This window comes from Candoia aspera, chromosome 2 (genome assembly GCF_035149785.1).
Source record: "Candoia aspera isolate rCanAsp1 chromosome 2, rCanAsp1.hap2, whole genome shotgun sequence".
NCBI lineage: Eukaryota > Metazoa > Chordata > Lepidosauria > Squamata > Boidae > Candoia > Candoia aspera.
In genome coordinates, this window is record NC_086154.1 from 31,133,091 (window position 1) to 31,151,426 (window position 18,336).

The following is an 18,336-nucleotide window of genomic DNA, read 5'->3' on the forward strand; positions in this document are numbered from 1 at the left end:
TGTTGCAAACCTATAAATAACAGTAAAATTTAGCATATGTATACTGCCCAACAGAACTGTACAATTAAAAAAAAAGATTTATATTCTACGACCTTCTTAATGATTTGTGCCATAATCTTAAGCAATCAAACCAATTAATAAAGCACTGGCTTAAGTTCACATATGACCAAGTGTTCAGTTCACAACTTTAATAGAAATACAAAGTGGATTTATTTCCAGGCCAACCTACTGAGGATATTCTAGTTTGGGATGCAAGTGGTATTTTATTGGTTCATTATCTGGGCAACTAAACAAGATCCCTGTTATCATGTCAGAAAGGAAGAAACCAAGGAAGGCTTTGAGCAAACATTAATGATTCCTTTTAGCAGCCAAAAGAGTTATGTTAAGAGACAGTAAAAGTTTATTTCAGAAACAAAGCTTTAAAAATTAAAATGCTCAAACTAGTTATTATTCAGACAGTAGCAAAAGCATTTCTACAGAGTTGCCAAAGTCAGATATAAGCTCATGACCCACTTTGGTCATTCTGTAGCACCCAAGACCATCTTTATATATTTAATAGAGGTCTGCCAATATTATTTTGCCAGAAAGTGAGGAATGTGGACATTAGTCCTCATTACCCACATTAATAAAGTGACACTTGAAACAATTTGGTAGGTATTGAAGCTAGAGGTGAAAACTAGCTGTGTCAACCATCAGATGACTGTTGATATTTCAGGTTCTTTCACTGCTTACTGCTACTTTAAAATATAACAAATGGGTTGAATGGGGAATTTAGAAGAAATATTTGTTTTATACAGAGTGTACCAAAAGTCAGCTCCATAGGCCAATCGCAGTATGTTTTATTAATTTTTTTTCCAGAGAAAATGTTACTGTACTTAGGGATGTTCAAATCAAGCAAGTAAAGAAGTGTTTAGAAGAAACTGAAAATCAATTCGAACATTTAATTTATATAATAATTATATATTATCCAGACCCCTTTCAGTCAGGTTTTAGGCCCAGTTATGGGACCGAAACGGCATTGGTCGCACTTATGGATGACCTCTGGCGGGAGCGGGATGGAGGCAATGCATCCATCCTTGCTCTTCTTGACCTCTCAGTGGCTTTCGATACCATCGACCATGGTATCCTTCTGGACTGACTTAGAGAGTTGGGGGTGGGTGGCGTGGTTCTGCGCTGGTTCACCTCCTTCCTCCAGGGTCGGTCCCAGTCCGTGTTGATAGGGAGCGAGAGGTCCAGCCGGCGGCCCCTCCTTTGTGGGGTGCCGCAGGGTTCAGTACTCTCTCCGTTCCTTTTTAACAACTACATGAAACCACTGGGCGAGATCATCCATCACTACGGGGTGAGGTATCATCAATATGCAAATGATACCCAATTATACATCTCCATCCTGGGTGAAGTAAGTGATGCTGTAACCACCCTTTCCAAGTGCCTGGGGGCTGTGGGGGCCTGGATGGGGGACAACAGGTTGCGGCTGAACCCGGGGAAGACAGAGCGGCTGTGGATTAACGGCTCGATTTCTAGGAAATTATCTTTAGTTCTGGATGGGGTTGCACTGCCCCAGACAGACCCGGTGCATAACTTGGGGGGAGTCCTGGATTCATGACTCCTGCTCAAAGAGCAGGTGGCAGTTGTGGCTAGGAGGGCCTTTGCGCAACTTCATGTTGTGTGCCAGTTACGCCCCCTCCTGGAGCAAGAGGCCCTTCGAACGGTCACTCGTGCCCTGGTCATCTCCCATATCGACTACTGCAATGCGCTCTACATGGGGCTACCCCTGAAGAGTATCCGGAAGCTACAGCTGGTGCAAAATGCAGCTGCGCAGGTGATCTTAGGTGCTTCAGGATCAGCACATCACTCCTTTGCTCCCTGAGCTGCACTGGTTGCCAGTATGCTTCCGGGTCGAATTCAAGGTGTTGGTTACCACCTTTAAAGCCCTACATGGCATGGGTCCAGGCTACCTAAGGGACTGTCTCACCCCCATCACATCAACCTGTCCCAACCTGTCACGCAGAAAGGGCATGCTACAGACCCCATCTGCAAGAGAACTCCATCTGGTGGGGTCCAGGAGGTGGGCCTTCTCTGCAACAGCTCCCGCCCTTTGGAGTATCCTTCCCCTGGAAGCAAGGTTGGCCCCCTCCCTCCTGGACTTTAGAAAACAATTAAAAGGCCTGGTTTTGTCATTATGCCTGGGCAGGAGAGAAAATAGTCACTTCTGGGGATGGCTAGTTCCTTAGAGTGGCCCTGTTCTGCTTGTGGGTCATAGAGAACTTTTAGCCATCAGGTTCCCACCATATTTATATTTTATTATGTATTATATTTATTCTATAGCTTTATATGTCTTTTACCTATGTTTTATTGTAAACTACCCGGAGTCCCTTTTCCGGGGAGATGGGCGGTGATAAATTTGATTAATAAATAAATAAAATAATACATTTCTTATGGGGCCTGATTTTTGATACACCCTATATATGCCACTTTCATGAAATGGATGAAACTAGAAACATTCCGAAATGTACAAGACAGCATTCCACACTCTAGGCAGCATGATTCAAAACACTTTGTGCAAGTCTACTGACTATTAGTCCAGTACACCCAAAATTGATGAACCAAGTAAAGCTGAATCTAGGAGTATAGCGTGAGGCAGTTCGTTCAGGGAAAGCTCGACCCAACCCATGGCAGAGCACTCACTGATTATTTAAGGAAACCTGGGAATTCTCTATGCTGCTGAGAGAAAGATAATCAAAGGAATCAAACTCCTACAGTATCTTTCCTGACAGGAGTAAACAATTCAGGGTTGTTTCATTGTTAAAATCAGCCTTCAATCTGGATTGAAAGAGGTTTATATCCCATCAATCATTCTGTCAGAACCTGGATCCCACCAGAAACAAAGAAACTTGAAAACAAAGTGGGATCCTGGGGCCACTGGGAACAAATGCAGTTGCTATTCTTATAGCCAAAGCAGAGGCCCAAACACAAATTCATAATATGGTCAATTACAATAATAATGCACAAGGGCACATTATAATTTAGAAATACTTCAATATCAAGTATAGAAAGGGTCCCCTGTAAGGGAGGCATTCATCACTTAAGCTGAGGCTTGTCAACATGATGTTGCAGGTTGGGTTTAATGAGCCTATGACTTTCTGGACCCACTGAATAATATCCTCTAGTTAAGTGCCCATTCCAGACTATTTACAAGGATCAAGAGTACCTCCAAGGCACTATGACAAACTGGGCATGAGGATGAAGGAACAGGGGAGCACTAGTAACATGGCTCAGGAAGAGCAAGAATATTGGAAGTGGGATGATACCCATAAGTGGAAATAAAACTTACTCAAAAGAAATGGGCCAAACAAAAAGGGAGGAGGGGTGACATTACATGTGAAAGATCTGTTTCACTTCTGGTGGGGACACAGCGGACTGAACAGCTGTGCCCCTGGGCTCAGAGGGCAGAACTGACAACATGGCAGTTTTTTCAGGCTCAGGCAGGTTTTTCCTGAAGCCCAGGAGTATTTTTCCAGAAAAAGGAAAACACCTGGAATCACCCCATCTGTCCTGCAGATGGCTGCTTGCAGCCAGAAGATCGCAAACAGCGTTCTCACTTGACTGGTAAGAGCAGCTGGGAGGCTGGGACATCACCGTTTTCCAAGCAGCATTGTAGCCTTAAAGGGACACTAAGACCAGAGCTACCCCATTTCTAAATCACCCAATTTATATTTCTTTTAAGTACGCGTACCCTAAGAGAGGCTTTCTACAGCAAGGAGAAGCGGGTTCTCTTGGTGCTTATTGTTATTTTTGGGATCAATTTTTTTAAAAAATTCTTTTTAAGTTTTGGACTTTGTTTTCCATCCAAATATTAAGGAGGATTGAGAGTAAATAATTGTTTCCCTGTAATTATTTTTGTACTAAATTTGAAGATATTAGCATTTTCCTACACATTGAATTGGCTGTTTTGAACTTTCAGTTTTCTGCTTCTACTTTCCCTTTTTGTAGATAGGAACAATGTTTCTTCTCCAGTTCTCTGGCACTTTGCCCGATCTCCATGATTTTCTACTTTGCTCCAATTTGTCCTAAGCAGAATAACTGACAAAAGAAAGGAGTGGCAACCCAAACAAAGCAAAGGAATGGTTAGGGAATACCTGGCCACTGTTAAGGAGATTAAATTTCTAGGCAAGACTAATTACATCTGAGAAACATCTCAGAACCCCTTTTTGTGATTTTTTTGAGAAATCATGGAGATCAGGCAAAGTGCCAGAGAACTGGAAAAGGGCAAACATTGTTCTATCTACAAAAAGGGAAAAAATAAGAATCAGGAAACTACAGACTAATCAATTATACTGATATATAATTTGGGCAGTATTCTGTAATAATTAAAGTCATTTTATGATCACTTAGCAATGCATTATTTGGTAGCATGGGTTTTTCAAGAATAAATCATGCCAAATCAACTTGATCTCTTTCTTTGATAGAGTGACTATTTTAGTTGACCACTGAAATGTGGCAAACATAGTATACCTTGATTTTAGCAAAGGTATACTATGTAAGGTAAACAGAGTCTCCCTTGAAATTCTAGTAGAGAAAAGATGTCAAAATTTGCTCTCTTTAGATGGATAAAGAGCTGGCTGAACACTAGCAAAGCCGGCTGGGTGACCTTGGGCCAGTCACTCTCTCTCAGCCCAACTCACCTCACAGGGTGGTTGTTGTGGGGAAAAGAGGAGGAGGAAAGAGTATTTGGTATGTTCGCTGCCTTGAGTTATTTATAAAAATAATAAAGGCGGGATATAAAATAATAAAATAAATAATCCAGTGAGATTACGTCAATAACTCCTCATAAAGCTGGAAGTGTTGAGTAGCTTACTGCATGGTTTTAAGCTCCCTGCTTTCAATATATCTTGGGTGTTCTGATGGATCAGAAACTTACGGCTGCAAAAAATAAATGTTGTCTTATGGTGCATCAAAAGAAATATCATGTCAAACTCAAGAGAAGTCATTATTCTTCTCTGTTCTGAGTTGGTCAGACCACATCCAGAATACTGTGTCCAGTTCTAGGCACTGCATTGTAGGAAGAACATTGATAAACTAGGACATGTCGAGAGAAAAGCAATCAAGATAAGTGGCCTGAAAGGAAAAACTAACAAAGAATGATTGGAGGCACTGAATATGTTTAGCTTGGAGGAAAGATGACTGCATGGAGATATGATAACTGTCTTCAAGCACCTGAATGGCTGTTCTGTAGATGACAGGACAGAGTAGTCCACAGCTGTTCCAGAAGTCAGGACAAGAAATAAAGGGTTTAAAGTTACAAGAAAAATGGTTTTTGTTGGACATCAGGAAAAACTTCCTAACAGTTAAGATCTGTCCAATAATAGAACAGCTGCCTCCAGAGATAGTAAATTCTTAGCTGGAGGTGTTTAAACAGAGTCAAGATAGCCATTTGTCAGGGATGCTGTAGAATTCTGCACTCTGTGTAGGGTTGGACCGGTAAATCTGTGCAATTTCAGTTGTGCTCAGTAACATTCAATACAAGATTTATATTGTTACTGCCAATCTAATAGTTGCCAATCTATTTTGGTGCACCAGTTGCACTCAGAAAGGCCAGGTACGTTAACTGAACGTTTTCCAAGAGCACTGAAGATCCTTCAGATTCTGTGAAGGGGGTTGACCAAATTAATGTTTCTACCATTTCTACAAAATCGGTTGACAGCTGCCAATCTAAATGTCACCAGACAAGGTCCAAGCATGATGATGGGATACAAAATTCCTTCTCCCATTCCAGCAATCTGTCATTAAACAGTTCAGAATTCCAGGTCCAGAATGTACCCTGGAGAATGTATATGGCATGAGGTATACAACCTTTGCAGGAGCCAAATAAACACTGGAAGTCTATCAGCCATTCCTGAGACACCAAAGCCAGAGCAAGATTTAAATCCACAAGCCCCTTATTGTACTGTTGTAGAGATACAATAAAACTCTAATTTGTTCAAGCAAAATAATCTGTCCACATTTGGATCAGAAAATCAACATAATAAAAATGATTTCTATGCATGATTTCTATACTGCTCAGAGTTGCTAAAAGTTGGGCAGTCTATAAATTTAATAAATTTAATAAATTATTTAATTAAAATTAAGTGCAAAAAGCCACAGAATCACTGGATTAATCAGGAGGCAACCGATGATCTGATTCAAATGGACAGTCTTTGGGTTGCATTTCAATCAAATCCTGCCCAGCCCTACTGAACAGTAATACCTAAGTGAATATTATGAGACACTTTTTCCCAAATTATTCACTTAGTTCTCAAACAAAACATTTCCATTTAACTTCTTCTCCCATATATGAACTGTGGATGATCAGTGTTTCATTTTTAATCCTTCTGGCAGTATCACTAGAGCAGACTGCAAGTTGGCAGGGCAATCTAAAACTCTATCCCAAGCCTATAGCTTTCTAAAGGTAATAAAATGACAACAAAAAAACCAGTTCTGTTTTTATTGTTCTGAACCTTGCTTCCCCTAGATGTATTTCTCTTATTTTAACTAGGACCTCTTGCCAAAACATCTATGGATTTTGTGTTCTCAAATCTCCTATCATCCATCTTTATTTTCAGAGTCATTACAACAGACAGTTTCAATCTAGTTGTGATGCTTCAGAAAAGCCAAATAGCTGTATCTAATCTGTTCTGATTTTAAGAAATTCAGAACTGATGGAAATGCAGGCTGAAGAAATGCAGGCTTATTCACTTTATGAATAAGATAGAATAACAAGCCAGGGCTTGAATAGCTCAGCGTCAGCCTCTAAACTGCCTAGGTAGTTCAGCAGCAGGCCTTAGCCAACAGGGAGACCCAGAGGAGGGACATATTTACTGCGGGCTTGTTATAACTTAAGGAGATAAAATATCTAAAAATCATGTCATAAAGATAGAAAAATGACAGAGAAAAAATGCAAATACTAGTCCACTTCTCTTTAAGCTGAATAAAGCTTTGTAGTACTTGATGAGTTACACAGTACTATATTAAAAGATTATAAACGAAAGGAACATCCAGTGCTGCATAATGCTAAAATATTTTCATCCTGTTACTGTACAGTTGCCAGCACAGGAGTTTCCCATGAAAGGCAAACTGCAGTAGCAGTTCCTCCAGAAGAAATTAGGTATTGGAAAATTTAGTTTATCAACCAAAAGAAGCCTTTAAATTGGCTAAGATGTTACAATTTTTTTGGTGGGCATACTATCCACTTGTTTTATAATGAATTTTGATAGTATTTAAATGACATTAATAGCTATTTCACACACTATCTTTGTAACAACTAGTTACAACTTCTCTTCCAAATTAAATTATCATGCAACCTCCTTTATTTTGTTTCTCTATATTCCATACAAGAGCAAGTAAGAAAATTATTGTAATGTTCTTCCTTTTTGCAGCAAGTAAAAGTAATGTTATATATTACAGTGAATAATGGATTTTGTTTCCTCATCAAAGACATAATTTATTATTTTATTTATTATTTAAATTTACCTCACTGCCCATCTCCCCCAACGGTGCAAAGGAAGGACTAGAATAAGAGTCTTTAGCCACCATTGCCTATAGTGGAGTAAGCTCCTACTCTAAGTTATTAAAGGAGGAATGGAACTAAACACATACATGAACTTACATGCATACCCTGTCTATATAAAGGCATTCAACCCAGGTACAAAATATAGGGCAACCCTTCCTCGTTGTGCTAAGAAGCTTATAATACCCAGTAGGATATGCATCAAAGGACACATAAACATCTATAGTGTGGCTGATCTTGTAACAGCATATTTGTCAGCATGTAAGCTTTAATCTGGCTATTTATCTCTAAATCCCAGTAAATACAAATTAGGTATTAGCCTAGACCTTGGTGTGCACCAATAATATAGACCTGGACTGGTTATCCCACAGATGTTCTAAAAAGTAATCCTAGTATATTGGAACTGGGAGTTCAGGTCATCCCTGATGATTATACAACAGTTATAAAATGCCCACTTATGATTTAACACAATATAATATCTCACATTTTAATTTATATTTTCAAAATGAAAAGAATGAAGTATATGCCCAAACAGAAAAACTAAGAAGATTTAAAATATTATAACAATCCTCCAAGTGGTAAATTAAAGGATGGGTTGCAGGAAAAAAAAAGCTAGACAAAAGTTCCTTTACTTCCATAACTTTGTAAGCAGGCAATTCTTTAGCTTAAAAAGTTACCTTGAGGTGTGATTTGAGTCACTGGTCTTTGTTGTATTTCCAGACTGTATACTGTTTGCTTCACTAGGAGGATCTTTCACAATATCTGACTTTGGCCTGAAAGAAAGAATGGGCAGAAGAAAAGTTAACACTACAGTAAAGATACTGGTACTTTGGGAGTATCATTCCTGGAACTGGGTTAACTAGTAACCTAGAGGTAAATCTTCATATAAATTTATACACAGACACACCATCATGTAATGAATGCAGCTTTTATGCATTATTCATCAATGATATCAGTGAAAGTAGCTTAATAAAGCCATACAGAGTAGAAGGGAAAATAAGCTCATGCTAATGGTTATAGCAGGAATACAATACAGTATTCCCACTGTGGGAAAAGTTAAAATGGCATAAAACTATGAAACTAGGGCAGCACCTAGGAAAAAGCCATGTAACTTGAATTAAGTGATAGAGAAGAGATTTTCTTTGATTGATAGAGATGACATGGGGAAGGAGAGAATTACTGTGGAATTGCAGACAATTTAGGAACTACTGCAAATTAGGATTAAGAATTCTTAGAAAATATCAGATTGGCTGGAATTTCAAGGCTGCAAGAACAGGTATGCAATCTACAAGAGTTATGGATACAAATTAGTTTGTTTGCATAACTTTTAATGGGTGATCCAAAAACATACTTAGTCTTCTTGTTGGTATTCTTCTTTATAACACTTTGACTAACTTCTTTTTCTTTGTCTGTTTTTTTCTCTTCCTGCTTTTCCACCTTTTCTTTCTTCTCCTTTTTAGGAGGTGGTGGGGTAGCATATTGCTGAGCAACTTGTTGTGCTACAAGCTGAGAATTTATCCTAGGTTTCCTATAAGATGAGAGGAAATAGAAAAGGAATATTCATTGTCAGTGACTTTATTAAAACAAATGGGTGACTTGTGCCAAAATACCAATAAAAGAAGCATTTTATCAAAGCAAGCAATGCTTAATCTTAATTAGCCAAAGTGTGATGTCTAAAATTTTAAAACGGTACTTTCACCCAAATATTGAATATCCATTATATTAACATGGGGGATTCTAGCTCACACTTATTTTGAAGAACACTCATACATTTCACAAACTATATGAATGTAATGAACGAAAACACTGCCATTATGTGCTCAAGAAAACTAAAATTAAAATGGGAATCTGCCATGTAGCATTATGTCCTGAGAAGATTAATATTCACATTTTCCAAGAACAATTTACGTTGTTAGCCAACATAATTACTGAAATAGTGTCATTTAAAAAGTGTGGATATGAAGATGTATTCTGTGGGCTGCTGACAGCTAAGACACCATACCCTTTCCATCTACACTATGAAGTTTTCAAACTGATTGCACTATTGCATTACATGGACATTGGTATTTTGTTGAATAACTAAGAACAGAGTTAGTAATGTCTCATTCAACTATAATTAATCAGAATAAATCCTTCTTCCCTAAATTTAAAAGCCTGACAATCACAGCTGAGAGTCTGTCAATCAGAGCAAAGTTAAAAACAAACAATACATTCAGGGTGTCATAATTAGCAGTCATGTCTCTACCAGCCTCCAACTGATACTGATTCTGAACAGTACCTTCTGTAATCTTCTGTAATTGTTATAGCATACTGACACTTACAGCTGAGGGCAACTGGAAAACTACAATTTTGAAAGGCATTTTCAGAATTTCTGCAAACAAAAAATGTAACAGTGGCCAGTCACCTTCACTAAGAAATTACTGCTAAGAAATAACAGTGAACAACCTGTAATCCAAGAGTAGGAAATCCAGGTTCATAAAGTCTTTCATTCAGGACATGGTTTGTTTCTTGGCTGTATGCAATTCTGGTCAACAGATTTTTAAGGATATAACAGAGCTGGAAAGTGCAGAAGTGTTCTACTAAAAAGACTGAAGGCTCAAAAATCTTCCTTTTAAGAAAATACTGTCTGGGACTCTTTAGCTTGGAAAAAGATTTGACAGGGGATATTATTGAGGGGTATACAATCTCGCATGGCCTCTATTTCAAGACCTGTAGTGAAGGAGAACTCATCATTTCATGTAACAGCTTGTTCCACTGACTGACAGTTTGTACAGACTGGACGGTCCTTCTGATGTCTACCAAGACCCTCCTTCCTTTCATTTTAACGCAATCTATTGTTCTCTGGAGCAACAGGGAATAAGTCAATTTCCCCTCCTGTGTGACAGCCCTTCAGATATTTTAAGATTGCTATCATATCAGCTGTCTCTTCTGTAGGCCAAAAATACCCAGATACTTCCATCATTTCTCACAGGGCTAGGTTTCCAAACCTTTCACTATCTTATTAGTTTTCAGCTTCACTAGGTAGACCAAACCATGAAATCAACTCCACAGGATGCCTACAACTACTTTTATTGAGATTGGCTATAATAACAGAGTCTTGTAAGTTTAATTTTGCGAAACCTCCTTCTTTTTATAGTTCAGTGACTTAGAGAAGTGTCTGTCTGAGCTGCTTCCAAACATTATCTTGACGTTTTGGACTAAAATAAATGTTTTAGCCCCATTGCCTTGGCAACAGAGTCTGCTTATCTCTGCAAAGTCATCCTCCTTAGTTTCTACATTACTGCTCCAATTTGTTATTGTCCTTTTTGAATGGTGATGACCAGAACTGGACACAGTACTCCAAATAGACTCTGACCAGGACAGAGTAGAAGCCTCCTGATTTCTAGCCCAGCACTTTAACCACTAGACCAAACTGGTTTCTGTTATTGCACCCCAAGATAACATTTGCCTTTTAGCAACTGCATTAGACTACTGACTCATGTTTAACTTGTGATCTGCAAGGACACCCATATCCTTTTCACATTTACTGCCAGACTAGAATACAGTTGGTAGAAGAGCTTAGTGCTAACAGAAATCCTAATTCATATTCAAAATACTTCCTTAAGTAGACTTTTTTTGTAAAGTGCAGCAAAGATTTGTTATCCAACTAATTGTACTGACAGAGATGGGCAACTGAGATATTTGCAATTATACTAATTGGGGGATAAAAATAAAATATCTAACAAGGCTTACTTTCTTCACAAGGTAGGTTATGCCTCTTCATTTTCTACCTGTCATACAAACTGTACAGTCAACAGTCATTCCATGGATAAGTTAAAAAAACTTAGGAATAAAAACCTTAAAAAAGCAGAAATGATGCCTGTTTTGAAACAAAAATAAGCTAAATGGAATCTCTTTCAAGTAAAAGTACTGCTCCAAAAGAGTTGAAGCCAGTGTGGGGAACAGATAGAACCTATTTCAGGGGCCTGATATAAACCACTGTAGTATAATGTTTGCATTTACTTTCAAACTATTTCATATTGATAACAGTGTCCACAGCAACCCCATTACTTAGAAGGATTAATCACCAACAAAAAACTGTACTCGAGAGTAGTAATCCAAAAATTCAGGAATAACCCATGTGTTATGCATTAACTTTCCACAATGGGATACCATACAGTCCAAGTTTTGCCCATTCCACATTGATATTATGTTAATGGAAAGCAGATTAAACATGAATTTAAAGAAATATCAGTGTTGCCTTAAATTGGATTCCTAACTGGGCAGGATGAGTGAAATGGCACTTTCCAATTTTTAAAATTCCTGCTTTTTAAAATTCTTATTTTGCCTTACACTGATAAGGGTACTATTGAGTATACACCTAGCCTGCATTTGTTCTCTTCTCCACCTGCTTCATTCTCTAGATACCTTCTTCAATCTGTTGCCTATTCCATACTCTCCATTTAATTTCCTTCAGTTAAATGTGTTCTCTGTCCCATTACTTTAGAACAATCAGGATCCTTGCCTTGAATTAACACACATGGGCGGGACAAACTAATAACTTTCTTTTCCTTCACAAAAGCTGAACTGCAAACTGTTTTATTTACTGAGCAAATAAACATTATGCGCCTTTATATTAGTCACCAATCATCATCATCAGAACTTCATACTTCAAGCAAATAAAATACAGATGTCTTCAACAGAACTTCACAATTTGTGCAATTATAAGCTGAGAAGTAGATAATATATCTGCAATACTATTGCATTTGTATCCAAAATGTCAACGAGCCACAATTTTAACCCAAAGTACACAATTAAGAATGCTATCTAAATTCATCAAGAGAAAGAAAATATGCATGCCATAAGGAATATCATAAATATGACAGTGTAAGATTTTTAAAACTTTTATTGCTTTAATATACAAAAGAAAAATAGAAACTCTGAAACACAAAAAGGAAACGTCTTTATATTTCTATGCTTTTTAAATATAGCCCAGATTTTAAACACATCATTAAAGCTTCACAGGTTTAATACTGATCAGTCTTTCCACTAATTAATATGATATATATGGCTGTGCATTTCACAACAGAGACTCTGGATGGTGTTCAGAGTTAAAACCAACCATTAGAACAATTCAAATAATTTGAAAGAGAGTTGATAAACAGAAAGCAAACTAATTTTGACAATTCATGATTGTAAACCTGGGGCCGATGTCATGAGTAAGGATGGTGAGCAGGGGGCTCCCATCCAGGCTGTAAAGCGCATGCGTAGCACTGAGGAATTGGGCAGCCATTCAAAGAGACACAGATCGGGACCTCCTTAACCTTTGGGGTTTATAGGTCTGGGTTTTTCCCACGCTTCTTCAGTTTGTTAGGATTTTTCTGTTATGTAGCAGCAATAAAACACTAGAGACCTGTTCCTTGTCTCAGCGTGGTTCCTGGCTGTTAGGACAGCTGCGGTGTCTTTCCAACAGTGAAGAGTAACCGTACTGCCCTGCATACTTGATAAATCCTTAATTCTTGATGCAGTGCAGGTGCATCCAAAGTGATAGTCACTGGCTTCAAAATGGCTAGTGCAACTGGGAAATAAAGCCCATCTCGTTTTAACACATCACCTGCATTGCACACATATAAAATGGGTGGGGCTTGGATCGCCTGGTCACACATGTTATTTTGAAGCCAGCGACCTTCACTGTGGGCGCCCTGATACAGTGACAAGTGTGGGTGAGAGTCTTCACAAGCCCATATCATGAATGTCTGCTCACTCATTTTAAATTTCCAACAAAGTGAATTTGACTACCAACTCTTTTAAAATATTCTCTAGGATGCCCAATAAATGTGGAAAAAAATGCTTCTGTTGAGTAAGTTTCATTTTAAGTTCATAAAAATCATATAATATAGGCCTCCCCAGAATCTCGTTTTCGTCAAAATGACTCTAATAGTCTTGCACAAGTTATGCCCCTCTTGGATATGCATGCATGTCATAATGCATACATAAAAGGTATGATGCTGCTATTTATTTATTTAATGTGGGATATTGTAACTTTTTAATTCAGAGTTTTTGCAAATAACTAATATCACCAAGAGATATTTTAACTGAATATACTGCCATGTTGAAATTTTAGGCAGTCCAAATTCCTCTTGTAATAACTAGATGCTTGGCAATTAGATTGATCTAATACTTTAATACACTAATCTGCCTTTGACTACAATCAATCAAACAGAAAGATTTACCTGCAATTTTCAAATTGGAATTATACCAAGGTGTAAATTTGTCATATGAATAAGGATTGAAATTATACTCCTTACCCAATAGTTGCAAATATGCTGTGCGGCCTTTAATGAAGTAAATACAAGAGAGCTACTACTAAAAATGAAACCAACCCCCAGTCATTATGTCTAAGTGGTCATGTAGTAACTTTCTATTCTGCTCATAGTGATTTTTGACTTGGCCTCTTGTGTTCCATAGAGAAACTGTAGTCAAAATATATGTTAGTGATAAAACTGAAAAGTCAAGAAAGTTACACCCCTCCTCCCATATGATAACCATAATTTAGATGAAGGAAACCTAGTGGGTTGTCTTTCACATAGTGTTTTTTTAATAGCAATCTGCTAAAAACAACTTAGAGGTATTAGCATATGAATCCTTTAAGTCAATGATATTCATTTTTATTTTTACTTTCCCTCATAAACCTAATAGGATTTTTAACCATCAGCTTATGTTAATTTTTATCTGAGATAAAAGAAAGTTGATACATTTACATCCCAAAATGAAGAGAGTTTTCTCGGCATCATTATTTCTAGCTATTTAAAGTATTTAAAACAACTGATAAAACACTATTTCTATGGATTACCATAGAAACATTACAGCCTATAGCTAGTATGATTCTTACTCTAGTTAGTTAAATAACATTACAAATTAACAAATTGTTGCACAATATCATTGATTTTTGTATATATAACTATCAATAAGTCTTGATATATCCATATTTCGACAAAATCTGTTTCAAAAATGATGACTGTACCATATCAAAGGCCTTTTTCATATCTGAGACCACTAATGCAGATTTTAATTTTTCTTCATGTACTTCCAAAATGTCAATTGGCAAGCTAATATCAGATACCTGAATAATCAAAAGAAATATAAAACAGGGTCGTTGTTAATATTTCTGCCATCAACATTTAACAAGAAAATCAGATGATAGCTAGCACAGTCACCAGCCTTCGAATTTACACGAATATAATCCTAACTGAAGGCAATTGGAAAAACTATTTAAGAGACATTATTATATGTCTCCAATAATACTATATTAGGAAAGAAGTCAGTATGACTTAGACCACTCAATATGGTAACCATTTGTTCAGAAACTTTTTCTAAATTCATAGTGTTATTGGTATCTGTAATTTTGGGGAGAGATAAAGATGCATTATCAAGTTAAAAAGGCAGCTTGATAACGTGTAACCTTAGAATTACATTATAAAAAAACTGATTAATTTCTTTGCCAGTTAAAGCTGATTCAGTATTACATTGATTTATTGAGTTAGAATCACCACATTTTATACTGGACATTCTTAATAGTAGAAGTATATGTTACATTGTTGCAGCCTTTTCAACTGAGAGGCCAGCAACCTACCAGGTCTTTCAAAATATCTTGGTTTTATATAATTCAATGAATATTATGTTTCAAGTGCATAAAGGGAATTAAGATTCTGTTTGCACTTCTAAAAGTTTTATATAATTATGATGTAGGTCAGCTTATATGTATGCTTAAATGTTCTTTAACATTTTTGTCCCCAAACTATTTCTTTCATTTTTTGAAATAATTATTTCTATAATTGATGTTAGAGTATTTTCTGTGACTGCTCTATTTGCTTTGAAAAGTTAAGAGAGAACAGTTATCAGAGCTACAGTAATGTGTATTCCTGGTATCATGTATATCTTACAAGCTCTCGAGCTTTGTAAAAAAAAAAAAACTTTAGTCATTTATGCCAAAGAACTCTCATTTACAAATCAGAATACTTTGCCTAAATTTTTTTTCAGCAGTGTGACCATGCATTCTAAGAGACTTTGAAGGACCAAAAGTGGCCAGGAAAGAAGTTTAAAGCAGGAAGGTGGGGGATAGTAGCATCTTGTCTTATTTATCATTTCTGTAAATCAACTCCCATGGCTACCGGTTAAGTGGTGAATAGCTCTTTCCAAGCCGTCTGGCTTCTCTCCATGAATTCACAGCTGCTTCAATACAGGCGATCTTGCATGTGCACAATCTTGCATGTGCACCACAGGCTCTGACAGCAGCCTGCCAAGCTTCTTCCCTCTGCTCCCTCAGCATTCATCACAGTCATCACAACACATGCAACCCTGCCCAAACTACCACCAACGAACACTGCCAGTTCTCTGCAACAGCGCAAGTGGCTGTTTAAGATCTAGCGGCAGCACAAGCATGAGGAATAGGAAAGAAAAAAAAGCAGAATAATGCCCTCTAGAACAGGACATACAAGATGATAGCTTTTAAACAAGTAACTTATCTTCTTACCCTTTTGTTCCTCAAATTCATTATTCTGAGGAACAGAACTTCAAATGCCTTTCTGATAGAAGTGGTTGATGATTTGGTGGGGGGAGGGTGCCTTTAAGTCACTCTTGACTCCTGGCAGCTGCCTAGGCTAGTCCCTGCAGTTTTCTTGGCAAGATTTCAGAAGTGGTTTGCCACTGCCTTCTTCCTAGAGTGATTGGCCCAAAGTCACCCAGCTGGATTTGTACCTAAGGCAGGACTAGAACTCAGAATTTCCCACTTTTTAGCCTGGTGCCTTAAACCACTACACCAAACTGGCCCTCACTTAATGAAATACTACAAACATAACATCACAAATCTGCACAGAAAATAACTTTTGAATGTCCATATTAAAAATGGAATAAGGGATTATGGGTTGATGCCACATTCTCTTAAATTGAATTGCCTAAAAAATCTGTTTCATCTCACAGCTGCCAAAGGTCAGGTGAGCAGGAGAGAGAATGCAATACCTCTATGTACCAGACCCAGCCTTTTTTCCATCTTGCTAGACCATCTCTTGAAGCAAAGAGCATACCCACAACAAAATCAACATGAACCCACATCCTAAACTGCCTTCCTCTATGACTCAGTCCTTTTTAAAATATATACCTGGAATACATTTGATCAAGTCATCTAAACAACTGACTAGTCAGATTGATTTTTCACTTTTGAGGGAAAGGTTTAAGGTTCAAAATGGTTGCTTTAAGCTTAGTGTTATGCTCAAACAGAGCCAATCTTGTCACATATACTTTGAGGATGCATTCCTGCCCCCTGCCCCCAACATTTCAAGGTATACACGTGAGCTTTTTTCCATCTGGCTTGCACTGCCATTTCTTTGCTTGCATACCTGGCACTCCTACCCCTTTTCTTGGCCAAGTGCTAACCGAAAATATCCAGGAAATGTTTTTTTCCTGGGCCAAGAGTATTTCCTGTTTTAGATATGAGGTTCCTCCACACAGGCCAAAATATGAAATCCCTTTTATCTTTTAGTACTGGTAGTCCTTGCTTAACAACCCTAATTGGGACTGGAAATTCCATCGTTAAGTGATGCAGTTGTTAGATGAAACATCACATGACCACACTGCTTAGGGTAGTTTTGATAGTCCTGGTTGCAGTTGTTAGGCCAGGATCACACCACAGTTAGGCAAGGACCTCATGCTTCAACTCCTGCATCCGCCTATTTCTACCCATCTCTGCCCTTTTGGCTTCCCTGCCCCCCAGCTGACCATCATTGTCTTCCTCCCGCTGCTGACAGTGCATGCCCAGCCTGACCGTCGTGAGGCAGCTGCTGTCCACATGTGGGGTTTCAGGAACGCCATGTGTGGCCAGCAGCTGCCTCACAAAGGCCAGGCTGGGCACACCCTGTCAGCAGTGGGAGGAAGACGATGATGGTCAGCTGGGGGGGGCAGGGGCAGTGGAGTGTAGAGTGGTGGGGGAGTGCAGGATTGCAGGATGGTGGGAGAGTGGAGTGCAGGATCGCAGGGTGGCGTAGTGCAGGGCAGCCAAAAGGGCAGAGATGGGGTGGAGACAGGCGGATGGGGGAGATGAAGGGCACCCTGTAGTTGAAAATGTGGGTGGACTGCCAAGCACCTGAATTTTGATCAAGTGAGTGTGGGAGTGCTGCAATGGCTGGGTGTAAGTACCATTAGTTCAATGAGGACTACCTATATTTCTTATCCATTTGTAATTTAAATGAATATTGGAGCTTGCATTAAGTAGTGTCCAAGATTAACCATAAATAAGAAGGAATACAAGAAAAATTAGTTAAAGCTCACAACAAAAACAAAGCCCAAATAACATACAAACAAAAACCTAAAAGCATCTTTCTGAACATAGATACACTCTGGCTTTGTTTTCCATTCTTGCCCACCTTGTGAATTGTTAAAAACTCTTTGAAACTAGAACTAACTCCTTCTCTTCTCTTTCCGTTATCGACTATACCCAACTCAGTAGTCTTCTTTCACAATCCTGCTTCCGCTCCAGTAGGGATGGAAAGAAAAACAAATGTTAAGCCTCCGTCCACTTGGTTAGTTAGATGTCATTGAGCCAGATTCAACTCCTAACAACTGTATGGACAAATGCATGACATTTCAACTTGTCTTAAGCAAAAATTCATGGCAAATCCAATCTCATCTATTTGATCCCATCTAGCTATCCTTATCCGTCTACTTCCCTTAAATTTGCCAAGTTTATTTATTTATTTTTCTAGTCTGCATCTGCTTATAGCATATGTCCACTTACTTGCTTATAAATCACTCAAGAAAAT

At 38.2% G+C, this 18,336-nt stretch overlaps 1 protein-coding gene across 1 annotated transcript in view; it reads right to left on the reverse strand.

The window, feature by feature from the left end:
• Positions 1-18,336, reverse strand: part of RYBP (RING1 and YY1 binding protein) — a 73,224-nt gene that overhangs the window by 4,582 nt on the left and 50,306 nt on the right. The window contains exons 3-4 of the mRNA XM_063291581.1: positions 8,895-9,071; positions 8,221-8,316 (exon numbers count right to left, since the gene is read on the reverse strand). Coding sequence (XP_063147651.1) covers positions 8,221-8,316; positions 8,895-9,071 — 273 coding nt within the window. The remainder of the gene's footprint in view (positions 1-8,220; positions 8,317-8,894; positions 9,072-18,336) is intronic.